The sequence below is a fragment of the Motacilla alba genome, chromosome 2, assembly GCF_015832195.1.
Source record: "Motacilla alba alba isolate MOTALB_02 chromosome 2, Motacilla_alba_V1.0_pri, whole genome shotgun sequence".
NCBI lineage: Eukaryota > Metazoa > Chordata > Aves > Passeriformes > Motacillidae > Motacilla > Motacilla alba.
In genome coordinates this window covers 104,559,192-104,582,224 of record NC_052017.1, presented here as the reverse complement: position 1 = coordinate 104,582,224, position 23,033 = coordinate 104,559,192, and the positions used below count along the sequence as shown (strand labels likewise).

Here is a 23,033-nt window from a genome sequence, read left to right as displayed (position 1 = left end):
ACACTAGGAATGGGAAAACAGGATGTTTGCCCCAAAAAAACCCATTCCAAGGACAGTGAGGCAAGATTTACACAAAGGACTTTAAAACAAAAACACAACAGAGAAAACCTCCCCCCGTTAATTTGCATATGTATGGCAAGCTGACTGCATGCAGCAGATGGGTAGAAGCTGCACACCCACCTTGTCAGAAACAAGTGGGAGTCGCATGCTTTCGAGATGTTTTCCTTGTTTGCTGAAGACAAAATGGTTCTCTTTGGACTTGGGGATTATAAAATGCAGCTGAACCTCTTCTCCCAGCATTGAGGATGAAAATGTGAATGCATGCAGAGTGGAGTCAGACACCTGAAGACAAACAAGCAGCAAAAAGAGGTTTCCAAGCAGGTAACACATAAGGAGTATGCAAGGAAGAGGAGTTCTTACAGTCACAGTACTGGAAGCCACCAGTGAAGAACCACCATCCAAGCCACTCTCCTTCAGTAATCATCTTCCTCACAATAAGGTACATTATTTAGGCCTTGTTATTAAAGGAATCAGCTTTCCGTACCAGTAATGGTCTTTGGCCAAACGGGACTCTTCTGAAGTCCATTTCAGCTAGGAATTATTTCTCAGTATTTACAAAGAGAAGTCAAATATACAGATACACACACACACATACACATGAACATGCACACATACCTAGGAAATAAACTGTCCAAATCAATTTACCTAGAAGATTCAAAGAGCAGTGCAGTATGTGGGGGTGCCTCCACAGCAGCTTGCACTGTCATTCAGACACCTCAGCAGGAGCACTACTGTATTGGTGTCACCATAGTCTTTTTACTGTGGCAATACTCTCCTAAGTAGCTGTGTGACCAAAGCAGACCACACCATTTACAAGGCTATGAAGAATCTGGGTGAGCTTAAGTTTGCACAGCACTTCACTGAACCATGTAAGTGTATACAAATGCCTATAGAGCTGATAGATTTCATCCTACAAAAGCACCTTACTACAAAGTCAAATCACTTACTCTTACCAATGAACATTTTATAATCTTTTGCTAAAAATTGAAATAATTAGCCTAAGACGCAAAATGCAAGGGACTTTATTTAGGTTTTGTTAAAGCATTTAAGAATCTCTCTCCCTTCATTATGTTTGCCATCCAGTGACTCCCCTTTGAAAGTGTAATTTCTCTGAGCTTAATTATCTTAATTCTATATACACAACTCACACCAGCACATAGAAGCAGATGTTTATATTTATTAGTACTAGTTATGTTTAACCACATGCACAAAGAGAAGTGGAGGGAACAACAGATGTCCTTGGGGAGGATTTGCTTCTGTCAACGGACTTAATGAAGCATGAGGTTTAGATCCGACCTGCTGGTGCTGCTCTGAGGGAACTGGCATTGTGCACTGCCAGGTCAGGGTGTCTACACTGCCATATCTTAATAGCAAGCTGCTGGAAAACATTAGCGAGCAAGGAATGAATGAATGGAGATAAGAAACTTCCAGGTAAATTGCTGCTGGTGGTTAAGAAATAATGTGTGAGTTATTAACCAGGAATAATCTTATTTGCCAGTCTTCTCTGAGCATAACTGTTTGCTTTAGTAATGAAAGGCTTTTTTAACTAAACAGATTAAAATGTTCATTTCTGTCCAGTTACTCATAAGCTACTGCTGAGAAGGATGCACAGTTACATACAAAGCAAGGAAGAAGAAGGCCTTGCCATCTCCCATCACAGGTGTGGATGGCTGGCATTTAGGTTAGACAAGCATTTCTCTTGATTTTTACAGTCGTCTCCCATGAGACACTGGAAACCCTCTGGGCAGGCTGAATAATGCTTTGGCTTCAGAAAACTAATCACAATATTCACCCTTTGCTAGAGGCAGCTGCAGAGGAAAACTGCTTATTCAGAACGTGGCAGATACAGTTGATGCTCCCAGGTCTGTAGTTCAATATCTCCCCTGAGAATGGAAGAATTAAACCATTCCATCTGAGGGAAGGTGAAAGCATGAGTCCTGAGATGAGAGCAGCATACCTGGAGAGACCACAATAAAAAAACAAGGATGCAGTTTACCCTTAGACCTTGACACCAACCTGTGCAGCAGGATTAATGTCCATGTACTGATGGCACTGCTCACAGTGATGGAAGGTGTTGTAAGCTGCATATTTAGTCAGCATCATGGACACGGTCTCCCTTTTCTTAGGTTCCTCTGATTTTGTTTCTTTGCTTGTTTCTGTGCACAAAGAAAAGAAGTAACAGAAATTTTAGGAGCATTAAAAAACAGAGATTGTGATCCTGGTAAAAAACAGTAAAGAATACATAAATTTATTTTTTCCTTTTAATTTTGGAGATTAAAGATTCTTGTGAACTTGTGTTCAAATGAACCAATAAACACTGAGTCTCTGTAGGAAAGTATTCCTTAAAAAGTCTACATTTTACCCACCTTGTTTCACTCTTGAAAGTTGTTCTGTGTATACAGGACTTATATTTCTGTACTTAGGGTCATGTACACTCAGGTCAAAAGATATTTTGCTGAAGATCTCAATGTCTGGCCAGTGGTCATTGCTAGACTGAGTAACTTCACTGTTTTCTGTATGATCTGCAACAACACACTTCAGGTAAGCAAAATCAGACACCCACCAAATGATGCTTATGTGATGGTTGCTGCTTTACAGTTGCATTGGAACTCACACAGGCACACACACACACAGCAACATCTCTGAACATCGTAAGTACTACCAGTGAAATTACAATCCACACAAAGCCATTTCAAAGAAATGGCAATTCCTTAGAAACTGTGCAGGAGAAGAAGCCTCCTAGGTATCTTTCTGCATTGTTCCTCATCATGCTGCTGAGGCTTAATTCACTCTGGCTTAAGCATAAAATACTCAGATGAATGTCCTATTTGTGCAGAAGGCATGGGTGTTGTAGTTTTGAGCTCCTCTGTGATGGAATGAAGAGCCCTGGGTAAATGAGAAGCAGAAGTATCCAAAGGCAGGAGGATGACAGCAAGGAAAGAGAGGCTGTATAAGTTTATGAACTAGTAGCTGGTTGTACATGATAAAGGCAGTAGAAGACACACTCCTATTACAGAACAGGATGTGGCCAGCAAGGAGCAAATGAAACTTTTCAGTGTTGATCCAACAGAGATAAGTCTAAAGTAGAAAATCAAGTTTAAGCAATGGGAATGGTAGAAAACACTGGCCTAAGAAAACAGCTTTGGACTGCAGCTTGAACATGAGTCAATTCAGATTAAAATGAGATGGAAGAACACATGAAAGTAGGTGTGTAACTGAGGTTACTGATTTTAGAGAAGTGAATTCAGGTGAAATGAAGGTTGGGTACATGGACAAGCACATGCTCACCCAACCCTGATGGAAGAGGAGAGACAATAATCTAAAGAGCTCTGAGTCCATTACTATGACCTAGATAATATCCAAAATTTGGAGAGGGTGAAGTAATTAAAGATGTTGAATTAAATTAAATATGTGATAAAATGCAAATAGGTTGACTAAAGAAATCCTGTGTTACTTTCATTATATGGTATGAAATACCTATTTCCCTGAACAAAGGAAATGCAATGAATCTTACCCTGTTGGACTCAAGTACTTGGTATGATACTATAGGACAAATTATTAATATAGCTAAAGAAAATGGAGAATGGTCTGTAAATTGAAGGAGTTTACTAAATAGAAGATGGCAGCATGTAACATTGTAAGCATTAAGGCAGGTGAGGTTACCAATGAAATTAAAAGGTCAGTAGAGGGGCACACTGATTAATATTTTCACTAATCTCCCAGTTTAAACAAAAAATTGGCTTAAGTTTGCTGGTGGTACACTCCTAAGAGTCATTGTCAACACAGAGAAGGAATCAAAGATCAGCTGGAAAGAATTCAATGGCTTCGACAAATGTAACAACAAAAACTTGGTGATATTTAACAGAAAAAATGTGAGTCATATGTACATTCAAGGATTAATAAGAAGCATTTCTGGAGCAGGTTGGGAGTGCCTTGGTTGGAAATGACAGAGTTGCTGAGAAACCTTGGAGTACAAGCTAAGCGTCAATGCCAGTGAAAAGGGAGAATGGAAAAGACCATTCAGAGGTTTCACCAGTCATGAGGCTTTCATTGGGGGCAAGGAAATACATGAGCTGTTGTAGGCTGGGTTGGTTTAACATTCAGTTCACCCATGCACCAGAAGGATAAATTGAAAATAGATGTGTAGGGCAGAGTACCAAACTGATATGGAGAATAAAGAGCCTGTCATTTGTGAGAATCCTGTAAGAAGATCCAGACCACCTAGATGAATGCTGAAGGGGAGGTAAGACAGCTGCCTGACCACTCCAAAGAAACAAACCTCAAAGAAGAGAAAAAGTATTTTAATTTAAATTACTATGTTTTTTGGTCCCAAAGAGAGCATATTTGGGGTGAGAGAATAAAGTAGTATTTAAAATAATGAGAACACAAGGGCTCTGGAGAAGCATTCCAACAGAAGTAGTAGGAGCAAAAAAGCCACAACCAAAAACCCCGACCAAACCCAAACTGCTCTTCTGCTGGAGTTCCATGCATTCCTGGCAGGGCTGTGACACATTGCCATCTCAACAGGCCAGTCAACATGATGCAGAACATCCCCTGCATTTTGATATTTCATCCTAAGTTTCTGAGGTACTTTAGTTCAAATAACAAGGGAATAACTTCCTCCAAAGCTCAAAATCAAAGGAAAATTTGTTTCTCTCTTTTTTTTTTTCATTAAATGGCACTGTATGAACAGAAATATTAGTCTTTTTGAAGTTCAACAACAACTACATTTTCAGGATGCCAGTCTAATGGTCATGAGAATTATGTACCAGAACAACCATGAAGAGGACTAATTTTTAAAAGGTTTTGCTTCTTCTCAAGGCAAAGTCCTGCCATGGCAGTTAATGGATCTGTGAGATCTGACAATGAGCACAAATCCAAAGAGGATCCCACTCTCCTTTATCCTCAGTATAAAACCTGCTAACTGCAGACAGGAGACAATCTTACTGAAAATGGGTATATAACTTCTAAATAAACATAAATAATAGCTAGGTTTTAGCCAGGAACAAAACGTTCTTAAATGTCCTGTCTGCTTAAAAGCAGCCAGCACTTAGAAACCTGCAAGGAGAGAGAACACGGGCAGATGTTGCCCATTTACAGCTTTGTGCTCACTTTTGTTTGAGTGCTATACAAATGTATCAACCCAAAATACATTTAACAGTTCTCAGATAAGCCCATTATAAAGTTCCCTTTTTTATCAATCTATACTGAAATATATGCAGACACCTAGAGTCCAGCTACACACCAATGGAGAGGACATGCAGTAGGTGTAATTCATAGTCTCAGTGAGCCTAAAAACTTCCTTGCTGACTAATACACAATGTAGGTTCTTTACGATACATCTTAAGAATACCTACTAAATACTTACTGGCATTAATCTCTTCTTCATCATACACATCTACTTCCAGCAACCGGATCAGCATGCGGAAGAGAATCCTTAGGAACTGCAAGTATGAACCAGTCTTTCCAACCTGAGCCAGAGATGGAAAAAAGTCTAAATGTTAATCCAAAGTACTACAGTGGAAGTTTGGTAAATTTCAGATAAATGCCTCTGGGCTTACCCCAAAACTCTGTGCTCAGCTCAGCCTGAAAACACTGCAAGATGTAATATTGCCCACTATACTGAAAACACTTTTACTAAATTAGTCTCTGAGCACACCCTGGCCACAGCCTGTGTCACTTTGGTATGCAGCAAGATCAGCAGTGATAACCGCTTCTCTTCTGACATGTTCATGGCAACGCTATGCCCAGTGCCACCCACACTCATTTAGGCTAAATGAGTTTAGGCTAAAACATGACATCACCCTTCCTCTCCTTACCACTTTCAGCATGGACTTAGCCTTAAAATTTGACTTTCATTTTTGACCTCAAAACACATCACTGCAAACTTGACTCTCTCAGACTGCTGAAAAGGCAGGAGGAACTTACTTGTGGTGGTCCTGTCAAAAGCAGCCGCCGGGGGTGAAAAGTCCTGGTGCCAGATGCCTCAGCCTGATTGCTGAAGTCCGCGTGGTGCTGTCGGGCTGTGGTCCACTGCCTGTAGTACAGAGACTGCTCTTCACTGCTCATGTCCTTGTGGAGCAGAGGCCTCAGGGAGCTCAGCCAAGACACATCAGCATGAGGCAGGAGGGAAGAGGAGGAAGGCAAGTTCCCATTTTTCTGCGAGCTCAGGAGGCAGTAGGCAGCTTTGGACAGGATGACGATGCGTGGCAGCGCCACACGGAGGGCTCTGCTGTCCTTGGCTGACTGGGCAGGCCACTGAAAGGTCTGAGACACAGAAGACAGGGAGGAGAGTTTGGGAGTGGTGCTGCTCGCCATCTGGTTACCCAGCGAGTCACACTCTTGTTTCAGGGTCTCTCTGGCTGTAAAACTGGAGTAAGCTCCCTCGTCTACTGAGCTGTGTGCCACAGCCTGGAAGTTCAGGGATGGTGCCTGCTTCTGAGACTTGTCTGCGGCACTCGAGGAGCTCACACCGTTGTCAGCCAGGGAGCCTGGGAAAACAAAAAGCAGGCAATGAAAAGTTACTGACTGTCGAAAGAAAATCATTAATTCATTTGATCTATGTGACAATCCCAATGTACAAATACTTCTGTTCAATGGGTGCTGCCGTGGCTTAGGTCAGTGTTTCACCATGTAAGAAGAAATCATTTACATCTGTCTTCCCTTTGGCTGGAGAGGCAAATGCCCTGCTGGAACAGGGTTCAGACTCCAAGTGCTCAATCTTCATCTCTGTATGCTAGCTATCATTTCCCATCTAGGATTTGGAATTTGATGGTACAACGTTCTGAAAGTCAAGTTTAACAAACCACTGTATACACAGATCAATTTCATCTTCCTTTCTATGAAGAACAGAGCATTTATTTCACTGCAACTTGGACATGAACTGGACATCCTCTCCTCCCTACCTGTCAGGTTTAGTTAGTGTATGGGAAGACCTGGTGTATAGCAGAGACCCAGGTCAGCTGTCCTAATACCTCAGAATCATAGGGAAATAAAGGGAAGGAACCAGAAGTGTCTGCAGAAGGCAAAGAAGGGAAGGCTTGGTGGGAGGCAATGCCTGAAGAGGTAGGACAAGACCCAACCATTCTGTTGGTCTTGGCAAGGAGGCAGACATGCATCCTCACCCATAGGTATTCCCAGAGTTACAGAGCATTTTTCTGTTCTGAGAATTTTATACTAGCCCTTTTTTCTCTAATTTTTAAGATCTTTTCAGGATCCACTGAACAAAGCCAGCAACAAAGGTGAAATACAAGTTTAAAAATCCAAATCACAAGGGATGCTTAGTTATGGCACACCAAGCCTTCCACGGAAACACTGTCTCCTTTTACCAGTAGACAGGAAAATTGCTCACTGTGTGAAGAATCTGCAACTAACATTTCATTGTCTAGCCTGCAGCTGAATCCAGCTAAGCAACCCACATTTGAGAAAACATCTCACTGTTTGCATCCAAATTCCAGGGACACTTGTTTTTCAGACCAACAGCAGTGTTTTTCTTGTTTTTCACACCAACAGCAGAATAACTGACCTGAGGTTCCAGTGACAGCACTGCTGTTGCTCTGGGGCCGGTCCAAGTCTATCAGCAGCTCATCGGAGTCATTCTCGCTACCATTTGCCTTCTCCTGCTCCTTCTCACTGAGGTCAAGAGCTACAATAGGCCCTCGAATTGCCTCCTTGGAGACGTAGCAGCATGCCAGGCCCACCTCTTGCTCTAACGAAGTACGAGTTAAGTAGCTGGAGTCAATTAGTCGAAGATCACAGTATTTCAACGACCTAGGAAAGCCAACTCAAATGAAAAAAGAAGTTTTGTTTTCTCTGACTTTGAAGAACACTTCCTATCTTTAATTGCTTACTAAATACTCATGAACAATTTTATTTCCCTGTACATATAAAATGATTTAAAAATATTCACACATAAGTTGTGCTCCTTTGTACTTTGCACAGACACTTACTGACCCACACAGCAGAGTAATATGACTTTTCAAAAACTGCACTTTCCAAACCTTTAAACAATTCTAACTGAAGTCTACAAAAATATACTTCTTTTGTGAAAAGACAGCTAGATGGTATCAAACCAAACTTATCCAAACATGTTAGAGAGCAACCATATTGAAAGAGTAATAACAGCACCTGGGGAAAGTCTCTCCCAGAGGGTCTTTGCCAGTGAGGATAACAATGCAAGGTAGACCTTCCAGATCCTGATAGGTGCGAGGAATCCAGTCATCCTGCTCATTGCCCCTCCAAGCCTGTGAACAGAGAATATTCCAGTCACGCCTAAATGACATCTTCTAAATCTTCAGCTGTTTCCTTTTTTCACCAGTTCCTGCTTTTGTTTTGTACATAGGGCTTGCTTACTCAACAGCCAACAGGAAGGAGACCTTGGGTGCAGGCATGCATTTGTTTTCTGGTAGCCAGCTATTAGCCAAGCATTAAATGCAAAGAAAAACGGGTGCATAGCATACGTTATTCAGTGCTGGAAATATTCACCAGGTGCAGCATTAGTGTGGGCTGTCAGAGAAAAAAGCAGTCGATACATTCAATTTGGCACGGATAAAAGATATCATGTAAAGCTAAAGTAAGACTTTAAAGTGGAGTATGAAAATGGGCCAATGGACCTTTTTAAATTATTTTATACAATGAAAGATTACGTGACAGAAACATATCTCACCTTTCCCTGGAGGTAATCCCCCCTTAAAAGAACTCCTTACCTACAGTCTATCAAGGCCCGAGACCACAAAACTGCACCATTTTCCCTTAAGCACTGGAAAGGTTGGTAGCATCAGTCTCACATCCTTACATCCTTCAATTCCCCTGGTTCAGCAGAGCTTACTGAAAAAAATTTATTTCTCCAACTAGCAGTATCTAATGACTTGGCAAAGCAGCCTTGGCAGCAGAGAGAGAATTTCTGGCTCAACAGGGTTAGTCCAGCTGTGTGTTCTTCTGCGTCTCCACAGACCAAAGTTTCTGTGAAAGTGCATGACTAGAAAGTGTAAGAGGGGAAGACAATTTTTCTTTTGATTTTCCTTGATTTTCTTTTTTGCTAGCATAAGGACCTAAAAGGAATGAGTGCCTGGAGCTTTGAGATGTAAACTTGCATATATTTCTTGACCATCTTTCTCAGGAAGGTCAGAGAGGTGGAACCCTCAGGGCGCCTCACTTCTGAATGTCTCCCAAACAGCTTGATTCTTGTTGCACTTAAAGGGTATGCCATGACAGCATCCCTGGTCAATGAAATAGTTATTTACATTGTCTTCCATCTCTTGTTTCATTCTGTAGCTCTGACTCCCTGATGGAGAGGAATTACCTGTCTGGCTGGTCTGGCTGACCAGCAGGCTTGTCTGACAGAACAATGCAGCCACCAGCACTGCAGAGACAGCTGCCCACCCTCCCTGCCCTGCTGTGGCATCACACACCCTGCTAATGCCATCTGAGAGAGAGGCTAAGTTAAGTCACACTTTTCAGCTGGGTTCACTAACATCCATAAAGTTTCCCTCCCTGCCTCTGAAAATGGTCATGATGAGGCCTCACACTTCCTGCAACCAAGAGTATTTATTGGTGGGACCACATTTTGAGACTCAGCACTCAGAAGTCTCTTATTGCTCTCTCCCCATGCACACACCCAAAAAAGGGCTGGGATGCTCGTAGTGAAAGCTCTCCACTGGCTCTAGTCCTGTGGTTTCAGTACTCCACCTAATGTCAGAACAAATGCCCAGCAGCATAGAGACTAAACCAAATTCATCTGCAATAACCTAGGCTGATGAATTTTATAATGGGAATCAGTTCCCCAAACATATGCTCACACCATGCCAGAAATCTTGTGTTATCCCAAGCACCACAATAACAGGTATGGTAGCACAGCACCAGCCCCACAGGTGGCCTTTATTATTCTGAATTATTCTGACTACTGGGACACCCCACCTAAAAAGATACTACAGGCTTATATTTGGGCAACTGAATTCCTCTGCTCATATGCATGGTTCAGATTTGAGGGCTTTTCTCCTAGTAAACTGCAAGAAAAGAAAAAAATCCAGAATCCTGCAGCTCTGTTTGGTCCAAAAACGCATCTTGTGTTTTGGAGAGAGGAATAAGAAGAATTATTTAGAAGGTTTTTCACTCTCTACCTGATAAAATTCCTCTATTCCAGACCAATGTCTACATGGATAACCACCTGCAACAGCTCCATAGTCAAGGCCTCATAGGCTGCTTCAACACAGTGTAAGGGCTGCAACTCATTATGGCAGAGCACCAGTAAGAAGCCTCACAGGACTCAACACAGAATTATTTAAGGGTGGGATTCATGCCTGTCCAAAAAAACCCACCAGCACAGAACAGTTAATCTCAAATGTCATTGTCTCATTTATGACTACTTTCTTCCCTCTCCTGCTGCACATAAAGTTTGAGAAGCAGGAGTCATAGCTTCTTTAAAGGACATTTCATCTGCTTTTGGCTGTAGGCAAGCTCTTTTAGACAGGCTCACAAAGTTCATTCCTCTTTTCTGTGGTTTTGAATACACTGTATAATTCATAGTAGAAGCAGAAAATTAAGCTCTCTGTGAGACTTAGAGCAAAGATCAGGACAGATAACCAGTACTACTTTCAGGCTGATACCTAAGGCAGGCAACCCATCACCCCTTTGTTTAATGTAGTGAGGTCAATACATGAACTGGGTTTGGCTACTTGAACCATGCTCTTGTAAATCCATGCAAAATTTTAGGCTGGTGCAGATATGCTAGGCATATATGCATGTAGCCTCTCCAGGCTTTCAGCATGCAGGGGCTTGAGGAAAGAAATCTGTGACAAACAGCATACTTTACCAGTTACCAGAAGGGCAGAAGATGGATGAACAGAGCAGACAACAGATACACTAGACAGACAGATAAGTTGGTGGAAATAATTAGTTTGCCTACAGAGATCTGAGCTCTGCTTTTAGAGATGAACCCTATCTGATGCACGCTCTTAATCAACTTTAAGAAGTGAAATAACAGCTGGTATTTGACTTCATGGTCCAGTAACAATTCAGGTTTGTTCCAAGTCCCTCTACCGTTTATGCTCGAAGTACAGAAATGCATTCACAGCGACAGATACAGAACACCTGCCCTCTCCCTATAGAACAATAAACCTATTAACACGCAGGAGTAACCACAAAACAGCTACAACAGCCAGATGACTACAGCGAGCACACAAACATTCAGCTTCTGCTAACCTTGAGCCGCGTCACGAAGTGTTTCGCGACAGTGAGCTCCGAGGCAGGATTCCCAAGGAGGATCTCAAAACGATACTGCAGCCCCAGCTTGTCCCTTACTTCCTGCAGCCTCTCTTTGGCCAGCATGGCCAGCTGCACCGACGGCACCCGAATGACGAGCATGTGGCCACAGCCGTTCTTATCCTTTCCTGGACTTGTGATAAGGTCATCCATTATGCTGAGTGTCTCAGGTGTGCTGTGATCCCTTAGAGAGGCCATGGTGGTGAGGGCCATCAGAGCTTGGGAATACTGCTGAATGAGCAGGTAGCAGCGGATCACCATGCTGTGCAGCCGGGGGTACCTTGGGGGAGACACAGTTCTGCATTAGCACGTGCAAAATGACAGCACTGTCTGAAAAACAGCCAAAATGCAGGACTGCCTAGTGAGGAAGGGCCTATTTTTTCCAGTAGTGCTCAAAGAACGAAGTCTTCCATTTTCATAGACAAAAATTTTGAGCTCAAGTAACAAGAATTATAAGCTTCTGTTACCCTCATCTGGTACAAAATTTCAGCTAAAGATCTTTGACTTGTTGGAGATAAGGAACCCCTCAGATCCAATTTATTCCAAGAACACACGCCCATAATTGCTTTGCTTTCCACAAGCTTTTTCTTCTTGAGGACCATTGTGGCTTCAAGTGGTTTGTGGGAGAAGTTCTTCATAACTTCACATTTCTCAATCTCTCACCATAAAGTTGGATGTACCAATAGGAATTGCTGGCTCTGAGCCAAATCTGAACTCCCATTTTGCCTTTTAACTTACATAGCCAACTTCTTTGCCTTCATTACAGCTACATTCAGTGACAACAAATATGAAGTAAAATTTTAAGAGAAATAAAATTAAAACCTACTTAAGCAAAAAAAGCCACTCAATTTCTAGACATTTCCCATGAGCTCGCTCACTACCACAATACAGAAAAACACTACAGTATTATTCCTTGAGTGCTGGTCTCATGTCACATAAGTCAAATAACTAAAATAACTAGAAGTTCCAAATTTCTCTGGTCTCTTTCTTGAGTAATCTAATAGACAATATGATATCCATTTAAAGAAAGTTCTGGGTTTGTGTTTAGCCAATAGATACAGTAGTTTGTTCTGGATACCACAAGCCAGTCATTAAACCAGTTAGTTTTTTAAATATATTTTACTTATAAAAGTATCCACTGCACTTCTGCTACTAAAACAAATGGAGCCTTTCTTATAATACAAAAATGTCTGCAATATTTTCAGCTTGTAAGGTTGAATGGCTCATCCACTCAGACAGAACAGCCCAGTTTCTTGAAAACAGAGCCTAAATTGATAAACTGCGACACAAAAAGTGTCCTGGCTCCAAGACAGAGATGTTCACCTGCCATCAATTTCTAGTATTATCCTAATCTCTTATGATTATTTGTACATACATAAATTCTCCTTCATCCTTTTTCACACCCACACTTGAACAGAAAGAGAGTGATAGTGACCACTATCTCTTCCATTGGATTTGACCAGAAATAGGAGAAACCTAAGGAACTGACCTAATTATTATTGCCTATTTGTAGATAATAACAATAGTAAGTATCAATAATGTACTTATTTATCAATGTTGCTAACTCAACACATTTTATATTGACTTTTACTTAATAAATACAGATGCATTCACAACTATTATGTTGACCTAATTAAAACAGGAAACACAGTACTGAACACAGAACAATCCTGTTCTAGCAAATATGAAAACATGAGATCTATTATTTGAAGTGCTACAAGGGATCTGTTCTGCTGATATGCACAGCAGATTAACTCCACGTTGCTGGAAATGACAGTACTCCCTTCACTCCTGAAATGGGCACAATGAATTGCATCTTGGATATGTGCCATGACAGTAGCTTTTTCAGACAGCTGCAGGGTACTAACAGGCCCTAAGCTGCAGGAAACAAAACCATGGCCAACTACTGAAATAACTAAAATGTTTCTGAAACACCCTCACCACCAAGAGAGACACCGGAAGTGATGAGGCATGAAACCTCTGGTACCTTCTGAGCTCAGAGAGGGCTGAGCCAAAAGAAGAGAGAAGCACAGCTGAGCTCAGCTTGCTGCTGAATGGGCCTGATCTCTTCTAAAAACAAATGAAGGATATCCATTCTTTAACTGCACTATCCATTCTTCAACTCCCTTCTTCAACTGCACTAAATTTGTTACAAAAATAAAATTGCACGTACTTCATGTTTTCCAAGATCAACATCAAAGGTCATCATGTCTTCATCCCCTGTAATGGGGCTCATAAAGATGTATCTTTAATATCCCAACTGGGCAGAATCCCAAGTTTCCATGTTATTATTTACCTTTCTAAAAGCGTGTTGACCATTTTTTCAAAGGTTTCATCACATCTCAAAAGGGGACTTGTGACTCCCCATTGGAGGGATTTGCTGTATTCATTCAAACCAAAGTATAGCTTTTCTTCACTTGCTGCATCATCCTGTTTCATACACAAACAGCAAAAATATAAGACATTCTGGAACAAATTTTTATTTCTTGTGTCATTAAAAAAAATAAGTGGAAAGCACTTTCCCAACCAAAGAATCCTTTATATTTATTCATTTTCTCTAAGTGATGCTATTTATTTGTTTCAACGAATACAATAAAATGTAAATTGTTTTTTTACTTAACTAATTATTTGCCTACAGCTAGGAAAGACAGGTGCAGGCAAATTTTTCAGTATTATCTCCTACCTGTAACTGCAGGGGGTTTCTAGAATCCTACTAATTATTTTCTGACTCCCTATCTCTGGCTTTAAATCTACTGACAACTGTCATCTCATTTCTATTTAGAGTAGAACCTGAAAAGAGAAGGATTATTAATTTCCAAAGTTGTTCCTGATTGTCAGAGTCTACATGCTTTTCTAATGGAAACCCCAAATTAATAATTTTTTTGCTGGAATGTAAATCTGCATTCAGCTATCAGAAAGGCAGAATATTTGTGTTTCAAATTTCGTGATCCTTTGATGGAAGCACAGCATGTTCTCCAGTGCATTTATATAAGCAGTAATCTCTGGAATATAATTAACCACCTACAGTCTCCCCCTTTTTTGTGGGTTATTTTTTTAATCAGAAGACTGAAAGCTGGTAATTTTTTTTTACTTTTGGGAAACAAAAAATTGTCTAGACATTGTAGAAGGTCACCACATGGTTTATATGAACAATCAACCAAAAAGCAAACTTAGAATATTCATTCCCTCTGTCATTTTACATTAACCATTTTTTACAGCTCTCACTTTAGGACACTTTTCAGAAACGAAACTAATGGTTCACTCAGCGCAGTAAAGTCAAATCTGATATAAATACACCAAACAAGTAATGGGACAAAATGCTATTTTTAGCAGGTTTATCCAAAACATCCTCAGAATCAGCTGGCTGAAATGATGAAAAAAGTTAATAGCGCAGAATATCCAACCGGATTTTTCCTCTGCACAATGACAGCATCTACTACACCAAAACTTGTTAACCTAGCACACAACTTGAATTAGGACTGGGAATGTAAGGAACAGACTTGACAGGCTATGTGACATATAAAATACAGTCAAAAGTCAGACTGCTTGAAAAGGGAAAGCCAGCTCTGGAGCTTTATGGCATGTCTACATGGCTTTGTCTGACCAGAGCACAGAAAGTGGATTCTCATCTTGCATGACTGGATAAAGAAAACTGTTTAATTCCCGGTCCTGAATATCAGGTGCTACCTCTACCATCAGTATCTCAGGATGGCTGTCCATCTGGAATCTGAGAGAATAAACTCCAGCAGAGAAAGAGCTCCCTCCTAAAACACACACACACACACACATTTTCTAGACTCTGTTAGGTGTCAATTCCACGTTAAAATTCACAGTTAAACACTTACCATAGTGTCAGATTGTATCCAATGTACCTCATTGCTAGAGCTGATCCTGGACTGCTGTGTTTGCAGGGCATAAGGGAAAGAGCTGACCTGAAGAACAAGGAGGTTGAATGCTTCAAGCACCTCCCTGCAATTAATAACTCTATCAGCCAGACCATGATTAGGCTCACCATGTGACAGAGAACTTGAAATGGCACTGCAGAAATAAAAATGCAAAGAATTGCCTTACAGACATCCTGAAATTCAATGGATTACTCTTGTCCTACAGAAAAAAATCTCTAAATGACCATGACACAGAGAACCATAGCTCAAAAAATGTCTTTGGAAAGGCAAAAGACTTCAAAAAATATTTGACTGTTCTCTGTGGGTAGACGCAGGAAAACAAGGGAAAACAACAAACACCTAAATAAAGGATCGAAATCTGTTGACAGTGAGAAGGTGGATTAGTGTGACAATTTAAAAAAGCATCACACAGAGAAAACCAAAAATAATCCAAAACTGATTAAACCCCTTCATTAAGAAACACTGTTCCATGTGCTGTGGGAATAGGCTACAGTAGCAATTTTATGAAATCCAGTGGCTTTTCCAGTCTGAAATAACAAGTTCTAAAAGGCTGGGGAGCTTGAAAATCTACTGACGTTCTGAACTCCTGAAATTGCCTTTACATCCACTATATATTCAGAAATTCCAAACTGAAAGTAGAGCAAGGACAGTAAAAAAAAAAAAAGTGAATGGGAAGACCAGGTAGAAATAATGTTGCTTTTGTCTATTTTCAGCTGTCCTTCAAGGAGAGTATTTTGCTTACTATAGAACCATAGAATGGTTTTAGTTGAAAGGGACCTTAAAGACCGTCTAGTTCCAACCCCTCTGCCATGAGAAGGGACACCTTTCACTATTTCTAATATTGAAAAGAATCACACAGCCTTATACATCATGTTTAAACCACATTATTCACTCATGGAACAAAAACAGAATAATCGGCTTTACTTATTTCTTTCTTCTTGCAATATGAAGTTGTGATTTGGTGTGAATAAATGTTTTTGCATGTGTGTACCTGTTGTGTTTAGACCTAAAGCCAAATTCAATACAGCTGCATCTTTAAATCCTTTTCTTACAGAAGCTATGGCATCTTTCTTATGATGCAGACTTAAAATGTCTGTAGGCTTTTTCATATCACAAACAACACTATTATCAGGGATAAAAACATGAATTAAAGCACAACCAGCTTGTGAGCATCGGATACATTTGGGTTTGAGCACAGAAAAAGAAGAGGAATAGAAAAAAAGACAAGAAGAACAAAGAAATTTGCAAAATCCAGCATTTTCCCCCAGATTTCAGCACCATAGCACACAACCCTAAAAAACGTCCTGTTGGGCATCCAATAATCTGAAACTAGTCTCACCTACCTTCAGCTGAATCAGAATTAGGTAACAATATCATGGGCAACCACAAGAGATTCTTTCCAATTATAAGGCCCAAAATGCCTTAAAAATGCCTAGGCAAAAGCAATACGTGACTAAGATGGTCAGTCTTCCCATAAACCTAACGGGAAGATGCTGGGAGACGATGGTTTGCCTTCAGCAGATTGGAGCAGCTACCTTGTTAAATCCACGTGGGCATTGTCATGAACCAGCACAAAGAGCGTGTAGGGGTTCTGCTTCACTCGCCTCATGAAAACTTCAAATTTAGCTTGAATCTCATTGTCCAGCCGGACCACGTATTTCTCAGCTCTCTGATAGGCCGTCCCATTGTCTTCTAGGCCCAAGTCCACAAGCACACCTGTCAAAAAGGAGGATACAACAAAAATCTTTTCCTTTGAGTGCATCCAAAAATTAAGGGTCAATGGGAAGTTGCCACTTGTCTGCCAAACCACTGATAGGCCCCAGCAGGAAGACGATTGTTCAAATGCGATGTCTCTCACAATGGAGGCCAAAATGTGCTCCAAAATGTGCTTCTGGATTTCCTCCAGAAAGTGCCTGAAGACCTTTCAAAAGCTTCGTACATTATCAAAAAATGCGGGGAAAACATCAGGCCTTCATAAACATTTCCAAACTGTACTCAGTTGGGTATGCTCTATGATTGCCCCTTGGCCAAACTTGCCTACATTAAGCTAATATATTAATATTGTTTGAGTCAGTAAAAGTTAACTTGACCTTTCCTTTGCAAATATCATTAATTTATATAAAATTGATTCTCCCTACTATCGTATCGTATGGTATTGTAGTGTATCATACATCATATCATATCATACTTTTCATGCTCTTTTCATACTTTCATGCTCTGTTTAAACGTTTGTGTCAATACAACTAGTCTTTGTTACGATATATTGCTGTCATATTCATAAACTAGGCATGGTGCAATGTATATGACGTTGAATGACATTTGAACTAAAAAAGTAAGCTACTTTGAAATATGGATCAATTCGGTATTTTCCAGGGTCTTAATGGTTTTGTGAATTTATTTTTTTTTTTAAGTACAATAAAACACAAACTATGAGGGCAAAAGATATGCTGGAGCACCTTACTTTTCCCCTTATACCAGCAATGACGTAATAACATCCCATTTTGGGGTTTATCAACCTGTTTGCCCTCCCCTCCATTTTACCTGATTGTCGAATCCGCTGAAGGGTCTGCTGCACCAGGACTTCCGAACGGGGCACTATAACGATGAAGTCCACCTTGCTGAAATGGCCCAGATCCAGGCTCTGATTGCCACTGTCTGCTATAGCACAAACCTGGGACAAGAGCTTTCTGGCAACTGTGAGCTGTGGCTGGTAAATTTGGAAGGTATCAACATCCAAATCTAGAGTGTGTTTGTTTGAAAAAGAAAACAAAACACAGCAAGAAACATGTTTACTTTCCCACCCCCCCAGCAAAACACGACTCTCCAAACAACCTGCCCTCCATTATCAGGAAAAAAACATCACTCACCAGAATAAATCTCAACTCTCTGGAAAGTTTGGTCCAGATCACAAATGCCAACTTTCTTTCTTTGATAAAAATGTGGTAAATATCAGATGACCTCAAGTATAGCACTGCCCATTTTTTAAAATGCCCTAATTGTTTTAAGCATTTCTAACCCAAGGAAACCTCAATGCCAACACAGTGAAATGCATTCTGGTAAATGAACCAACACAAACATAATATACCTAGATATATATAAAGATGAGCATGTGTACATATAATAAAAAGCAGAGAGAGAGAGGTACAAAGCTCTAATGTTCTCCTGAAACTCAGATTTATTTGGACTTCATGAACATCAATATCACACTAGATGCAGAGAACTGAGAGACTGACCAGAGCACTCATGTTTCCTCAAAATAAAAAGCATGTTCCATTTCAGTATTTCCATCAGGTAAATTCTATGTCCAACAATCCTTGCTTCATTAACCGCTTTTCAACTTGCAGATTACCAGATTAAATCTTATAATGGTATTACAGTGTTTTGTTTATGCCACTTTTACTACTGTGTTGGTTTTACACAGGGACATGTTTTCATGTGTGCATGTGCATGTGATTATCTCCTGTTCAAATATGCCTTAGTGACCATTTCAGCAGATCTGCTCTGGAAGAAATGCCCCTCTCACTGCCCAGGAGACTTACTTCTTTATTTTTTTTTTTTTCAGGCAGTTTCTCAATAGCTTCAACCACTGTACAGCCATATGTTAAGGACAAAACTAACTCAGAACAATTGTTTGAGAAAATACAAAGGTTTTAAAAAAGTACACAGTAAGAAGAAAAAAACCTCCAGAATCTAAAGATCATTCTCCCTTCAAATTAATCCTCTAAGGAAGCTTGAGACTTATACTTCTGAGGGTGCCAGAGCAAAGTGCCTGGCAGCCCTTCTAGCTGGATCTCCTGATCCACATGGAGACAAGAAACCATTCTGCTTTCATTCGGATTTAATACCAAATAGGTGAATTTAAGTTAACTAATATTAACCAAGAGCATACCTTTCTTTCACAGAAAAAAGCTTTACTGGAGGCTGAATTTGCTTTGACACTGGACGTGAAAGAATCTCAGTGTTCACAACAGCTCAGTGCATTTTTTGCCAGCATTGTGATATGAAAAGTATGTTTAGAACTCTGAATAGCTAAGTAATTCTGAAAATTAGAATTTTCAGAAAAAATCTGCAATTTTAGACAGGAAATCCTAGCTTACCTTTTGCACTTAAGCATCTTATCACATTATGCTGGGTAAGACACATCTCAGATCAACAAATTACAGATCACACTTGCCTAGCACTTTCAGCCCATGATCTTAAAACACATTCCCTGAAAGTTTAAGCCTCAGAGCACAAGTCTCAAATGCATATTACCAGGCAGGAGGACAGCTGAGGAGATCAGAAGGAGAACACAATTCCCCTCTGCCTTAAACTCAAGGTTACATTCCTTTTCTCTGTGCAAAAAGATGAGATGAATCCACTCTGCCAGTGTTAGAAAGAAACATCTTCTCTACTCTGCCTGATGCCTAACAGAAGATAACATGTTTTAGCTTAGAGAATATAAAAACATCAGGGGAAAAAAATTGCTGAACGTATTACAGAGATTTTCTGTCTGAGCAACTGCTGTATTGCTACATTTAGCTGGCAGTATTAGTATTTTAAGGTTGGCACACTGACTGCAAATGTGCCCTCAGATTCTCCTGAGGTGTATGCATTTTGACATTTAATGAGCTACTCACTTAATTCATATCTTGCACGTAAAAAAAATTACCTGGTTCTTGTGTAGAAACCATGGCAATTGCCTCCTGAGATGACACACACTCGCTAACATCGCCATTAAAAGGAATAATGACACTTTCCCCTCGCTGCTGTAGCATCTTCTCCAGCAGCTTGTCCAAATCATCACCTAGGTCAGAATTAGCAACACCAAATTATCTGGAAACCGTTTCAGAGAAACATCACTGAACATTACATCCACCCCTGCTCTCACACAGCTTGTGTCAAACCTGCACTCGGGCAAGGGACTAGGGATACAGGGAAGAGAGGGAAGGAGAATACTCCTCTCTTTTATCTACTGATTTACCAGTTGGACTAATTAAAAAAAAAGAAAAAAGAAAGGAACCACAGTTGTATAATTTCAGGTCTGTGGCTTTACAGCTATTGGTGACATCTGATGATTACAAAGAAACACACACCAAAAAACAACTTCTGAAACCTTGCTAAAAGCACTAACTAAAAAACACTTGTGTACTTATGGGTGCACTGCATGCCCTGCCATTACATTCAACAGCTGAGACAGTGTTAAAAATGTTTTGCCAGAGGGTTCTGAACTGCCACCACACAGGTGAAGGAGACAAGCACTCTTTTACACATAAGGAGGGGAGAAGAACAGAATGCCTCTCAATGGAGAGGGCAGAGCTGTATCCATGTGCATTTTAACTGCTGAACAGGAGACACACCAACTCTAAAGAAAAGACAGTCTTGGCTAGAACTTCTGTTTCTTAGAATCACTCACCTAAAGATGTATTTTTGAAATGTGATGCCAGGAAACTAACTTTCCCTGTGATGAGCTCATAACTGATCTCTTTTAAAAATTCACTGGTGGTAAGCATGCTTTCTGCAAGTGCCCGAGATTGATACTGGCCTGGAGAAGAGAAGGGAAAGGAGTGAGAGCAAACCTTAATACAGTTTATTGTCAACACAACCTCCTCATCCTAGAAGTCTGGGGTACTCTGATCTTCAGTCATGGATCACTACTGCCTTTACCCAGTAGACTGGGAGAGCAGTCTCAAGTCTACTTCATAAGTGACTGGAGAATTAGTTAATATAACTAATTTTAGCAGGTTCTTTGTAATTGCACATAATTTTGCATACTCGTATAACAAATGATAGTCAAAATAAGTATTTGCACCTTAGACTAAATGGAGGATTCTAGATAAACAGGAAAAAAGTAATTATCCCTAGTGTGGGACGAAAAAGGTAAAAAAAAGTAAAAAATGGCATTACTGATTTATCTGCCTACAAAGGAAAGATGACTAGTCAAAGTTCAGTTCCATCCAGACACACTCATTCCCACACAGCACAGCCAGTCACCAGTGCAGAATAAAAAGGATAAAAATAAGGACAAAAAGGATGAAAAGCACATTCTGTTTTAAGCAGTCTGCAGAAGACCCTGCCATGTAAAATATCGCAGTTGTTACATGAAACAAAGACGAAGCAACTATTTTGCCACTGGGTCACTTCAAGATATTTTCTAAGACAATCACACAAACAATAAAGTCTCAGGCCTCTCAAAAAGTAGTAATGACTAGCCTAAAGATATTTTTCTATATTCTCATGGACTTCAGTACTCCAAGTCTTGCTGAAGATACAGTAAACTGTGACAAGTGACACTGCAGTGCAACAATACAAAGGAGAATAAAAAGAACAAAATGGATTTAAGAAACAGATCAATAACTCAAGAAAATTAATTTAGCATTGCCATTTGAAGCAGGCTGCAAATCTACTCACCTAGAACCACTACACAGAATTCATTTCCTCTAATCTTTGATGCGCAAATGGCAACTACATAATCTGGTAGCTTTTGCTGATGTTTCATTTCATTGAGAGACCTCAGGGTCTCCGAGATGCCCTCTGCCAGGGAATTCTGGGTGACAACCACGTGCACGAGATCCCGAGACACACTAGCGATTAACCTGGCAAGCCAAGGGAGTTGACCTGGTGACACAGAGATACACTGCGCACTCATTTGCAAGGATCTCTCCCTCAGAGTGAACTCCTGCATAGCTTTCAACATGATCTGCTCAAATTCTTCCCTCAGGGGTATCTGGTCAGGACCTACAATGAAAACAAACAAATAGAAGAACAGTGTCTCATATAAAAATGTTATTGAACCAGGAATAATTACATGTCTGTCTTGATCTGACAAGCTCCTTCACCACATTTTTTTATATTTAAAAAAAACCACTTGCTACTCAGTGGATATCTACGCATATGGCTTATGCTCGGTTGTTTGGTTGTTTGTTTTTTTTTTTATTTTAGAAGACTTTCTCTTCCACCACCACCTTTTTTTATTTTTCTCTTCCAAACAATGAAGTATTCCACCTCACTCCTAGCTTCAGCAACTGGTGGGACAAACAAGGGAGTGGGAAAGTCTGTGCCTTTTGCCTGGAAGAGAAGGATTAAGCATGCAGCCATATGTTTTTGCAGCAGAAAATCAAAATGCTTATCCTTGTAGCCTAATCACAGCCATGCAGCCTGACAAAGCCTGTTAAATGCTTTTTGTTTTGCTTTTTCTCATCTTGCATACTAATCAACTAAACATGGATGCAAATAAACACGTTTAACCTCTTCCTTAGCTTAATTAAATTGATTTAGCAAATCTGCAAGCACCTAACCTAAAGAAGAATATGCAACTTTAGATCTACATTCCCCAGACTCTGTCAACTGTACTGTCAACTTGAACTGGAAAACAGAAATATAAGCCATCCTATCTAGGCATCAGTCCTCCAACTGAACTTCAATTAACATTCTGTTCAGTTAGCTTTGTCTCATTGTCAAAGATACTCAGGAACAGTTAAAAACATTCATGAAAACAGAGTAAAAAATAACCATGCCTTATATTGCCAAGATCTCATATCAGTGCCAAAGGAGGCAGCTTCACACTTCAGGAGCTTGCTTTTCTATGACTAAACACGGCGGGGGGTGGGGGGCTTAAATATCAGAGAGAAGTGAAATACTGGGTTTGGTTTTATGTTTTCTTTCAGGCCAGAAAAGAGAAAGGTTGTGTGAGAAACAGGGTGTGGGTAAATAACTCACAGCACAGAATCTGTAAAAAGCGCCACCTGTTGTCATTTTTGCCTTTTTGAGAAGTAACATATGGGAAGTGCCACCATCTAATTACCATAGGATGGTAGGACAACTACAAAC

At 40.3% G+C, this 23,033-nt stretch overlaps 1 protein-coding gene across 10 annotated transcripts in view; it reads right to left on the bottom strand.

The window, feature by feature from the left end:
• GREB1L (GREB1 like retinoic acid receptor coactivator) overlaps positions 1 to 23,033 on the bottom strand; it is a 131,433-nt gene that overhangs the window by 10,862 nt on the left and 97,538 nt on the right. For all 10 annotated transcript variants that reach the window (XM_038126716.1, XM_038126719.1, XM_038126715.1 and 7 more), the window contains 15 exons: positions 21,615 to 21,941; positions 20,620 to 20,748; positions 19,876 to 20,010; positions 17,766 to 17,963; positions 16,760 to 16,940; positions 15,165 to 15,357; positions 13,616 to 13,749; positions 11,260 to 11,599; positions 8,188 to 8,303; positions 7,586 to 7,830; positions 5,989 to 6,551; positions 5,429 to 5,531; positions 2,427 to 2,582; positions 2,077 to 2,216; positions 181 to 342 (listed from right to left, as the gene is read on the bottom strand). In XM_038126716.1, coding sequence (XP_037982644.1) covers positions 181 to 342; positions 2,077 to 2,216; positions 2,427 to 2,582; positions 5,429 to 5,531; positions 5,989 to 6,551; positions 7,586 to 7,830; positions 8,188 to 8,303; positions 11,260 to 11,599; positions 13,616 to 13,749; positions 15,165 to 15,357; positions 16,760 to 16,940; positions 17,766 to 17,963; positions 19,876 to 20,010; positions 20,620 to 20,748; positions 21,615 to 21,941 — 3,122 coding nt within the window. The remainder of the gene's footprint in view (positions 1 to 180; positions 343 to 2,076; positions 2,217 to 2,426; positions 2,583 to 5,428; positions 5,532 to 5,988; positions 6,552 to 7,585; positions 7,831 to 8,187; positions 8,304 to 11,259; positions 11,600 to 13,615; positions 13,750 to 15,164; positions 15,358 to 16,759; positions 16,941 to 17,765; positions 17,964 to 19,875; positions 20,011 to 20,619; positions 20,749 to 21,614; positions 21,942 to 23,033) is intronic.